The sequence below is a fragment of the Myotis brandtii genome, unplaced genomic scaffold (genome assembly GCF_000412655.1).
Source record: "Myotis brandtii unplaced genomic scaffold, ASM41265v1 scaffold579, whole genome shotgun sequence".
Lineage (NCBI taxonomy): Eukaryota > Metazoa > Chordata > Mammalia > Chiroptera > Vespertilionidae > Myotis > Myotis brandtii.
The window spans coordinates 834641-837415 of NW_005370171.1; the positions used below are offsets into that span (position 1 = coordinate 834641).

The window sequence follows — 2775 nt, forward strand, 5'->3', positions numbered from 1 at the left end:
GCCGTGGGAGCCGTAGTGTTTACTTGGCGCGCCCTGTGTGATCTGGGGCGGGACTGTGCTCCCGGAGCCCTGGGACCTGCCAGGACACTTGGCACGCTGTGGGCATGCTGTGCCCCGCTGTGGGCACCCTGTGAATTGCTGGCAAAATGAATAAACAAACAGATAGGACAGATCTGACTGCGAAAGCAACCCGACCGGAGAAAGGGGCCGCGCGTGGCCTTGGTGGACCTGGAGGTGGAGTGGGCGGGCGGTTCTCCGAACGTGGACCAGACCCCGCCTCTCTGAGGGGCAGCCGGCGGCTCTCCAGCGTGCGTGGCCCCATCTCGGCTGTCGGGGTCCAGCACCCCCTTCTGCGTGCACACCTGCCTGCCTGGCCCTGACCACGCCTGCAGCCAGGTGGGAGGGTGACCTGCGGTGCCCTAACCCCAGAGGGACTGGACTGTGAGTCCCACGTTGGGATTTGATGCTTGTGTTTGTTTTTACTTTTTCTTTTGTTGTGTTTGTGTGTTTGTTTTAATCCTCACCCGAGGACATTTTTCCATTGATTACTAGAGAGAGAGGGAGGGAGGGAGGGAGGAGAGAGAGAGAGAGAGAGAAACATTGAAGTGGGAGACACATCAATTGGTTCCCTCGCACATGCTCCTCCCAGGGTGGGAGCCTGCACCCAGGTACGCGCCTGGACCGAGAATCGTCTCCGTGACCCTTTGGCGTGGACGGACGCTCTAACCACTGAGCAGTCTGGTCAGGGCTGTTTTTATTTTTTCTAATCAATAATTTTATCAAATTTTATTATAACTTCTTGTAGCCTTTGTCTTTTAACAATTTTCAGAATAGTAATTTGATTTTGTCTACTGTCTTCTGAGAAGCCAGGGAGGTATGATGTGTTTTTAACAAGATAAATTTTAAAATGGGTAAAATTTTAAGTCAGTAACTTTTTAAAAATAGGTTTTTTTTATTGATTTCAGAGAGGAAGGGTAAGGGAGAGAGAGAGAAACATCAGTGATGAGAGAGAATCAATTGGCTGCCTCCTCCACACCCCCACACGGGATCGAACCGTGACCTCCTGGTTCATAGGTTGACTTGCAACCACTGGGCCACGCCGGCCGGGCGAAGTCGGTAGCTTTTTGAAGGAGCGGAGGGTCATCTCGTGGGAGGAGCCCAGGTTACTGACGTGTGCTCACCGCAAGCCGGCGTCTTGCATTCTAAACCGGGTTGGGAGCTTGTTTTAGGAGCTCGCAGTCTCTAATTTAAAAAAAATAAAAATTTCCCCGTGTCATTTGTTTCTGGAGGAGCCAGTTCTTAAGAGAAAGCACAAAACAGCTACTTTCGCTCTTTGGTATATTTCTGCGCAGCGTCGTTATGTCACGCTTTCTGGCGTCACATGCCGATCCACGCTCACAGGAAATTTGGACAATACAGACGTGTGGCAAGGAGAGCCTGTCACAGAGGTGGCCACAGTTGCCCTCCGTGTTTTCCTCTGTTTCCGTAGAAAAGAAAAGGAAAGAAAAGGAACACAGAGCAGGCACTTCGCTGCAGCTGCGCGTTGGGATCTCACAGCTGCTGGCCGTCGGGTAGGGCGGGGTCACCGGCCTCCTGAGTGCACCAAGGTCTGGGAGGCAGGGGCGCGCCACAGCGGGGCTCCTGGCTCCCCTCCTGGTGCCACCCGGCTCCCCACGCTGGCCTGGCCGGTGTCTGCGATGCCCTCTCCTTGGGAAGGGACCTCCCCCCACCCCCCACCCCGTCACGTGCGCCTGCACCCCGGGGGTGGGTCAGACACTGCCATGCTCCCAGGTGGGCTTCTCGCTGGGAGTTGTCAGGTGGAGCAGCATGAGGTCCCCACGCTCCTGGCTGGAGGTGGCTCAAGGCGGAGCGCGGTCCAGGTGGTCAGGCTGGCCTGGACGCCCCCCCACACACACACCTCCATTGCAGGTCCTCTTAGCACTTGTTGTTTACGGGCTCTACAAATAATTGTATAGAAACTGAACAAACAATACAACAGCTCGTGACAAAGTCTCACGAGGGAATAACTCAGCTACTTTACGCCGTGAGCTCTCGCAGTTTCTTCCGTGGAGATGAGACAACCTCAGGGCTCTCTGCCTGGGTCCGTGATGGAGAATCGACGCTCTGTGAGCCCAGGACAGACGCCTGTGGGTGGGGACACGGGGTGGGGACAGCGAGCGAGGGGACACAGTCAGCCTCGGAAGGAGTGACTGCTGTGCCATGTGCCGTGTGCTTGTTTTATCATGTTTGCGTCAGGCACACGGGCGCGGTGGGCCCGGCTGCACAAGTCCTAGGGAGACGCCGTGGGAATGTCAGGAGCGGGGCTGGCGGGGAAGGTGGGCATCCGGGCACAGCATCTGGCTTGTTTCTGTTTCAGAGAAAACTGTCCTGATGAACCGGCCTCTGGGAGAAGTCGTCCCCCCACCCTCGGCACTGACAGTGTAATTTGCATAACAATTAAACCAGTTAGTGTCCCGCCCAAGCGCCTCTCCGCCCAGTTCTGGCTGTTAATCCGCTTTATGACCCAGTTTCCCCAATGGACGCTTCTACTTGCTCTGAAATGTGTTCCGACCTGGGATGTGCACAGTGAGGGGATTCGGGGCGGCCACGGAGTGACTTCTTCCCGGCCTCAGGCTGTTTGCTGGGAGCGGCCGCCTTGGCCTCCAGGTGGCCTGTCCCAGGGCCCCCTCTCCCTCTGGTGTGAGCGCCTGCGTGTCCTCCAGCTCTGATGAGTGGAGGGCGGGCCGTGGGACCGCGGGCTTTGCTGAGGGCCAC

At 56.6% G+C, this 2775-nt stretch overlaps 1 protein-coding gene across 1 annotated transcript in view; it reads left to right on the forward strand.

The window, feature by feature from the left end:
• FOXK1 (forkhead box K1) overlaps window positions 1-2775 on the forward strand; it is a gene marked incomplete at its 3' end in the record, with an annotated part of 66491 nt that overhangs the window by 15690 nt on the left and 48026 nt on the right. The window contains exon 4 of the mRNA XM_014549991.1: window positions 1531-1542. Coding sequence (XP_014405477.1) covers window positions 1531-1542 — 12 coding nt within the window. The remainder of the gene's footprint in view (window positions 1-1530; window positions 1543-2775) is intronic.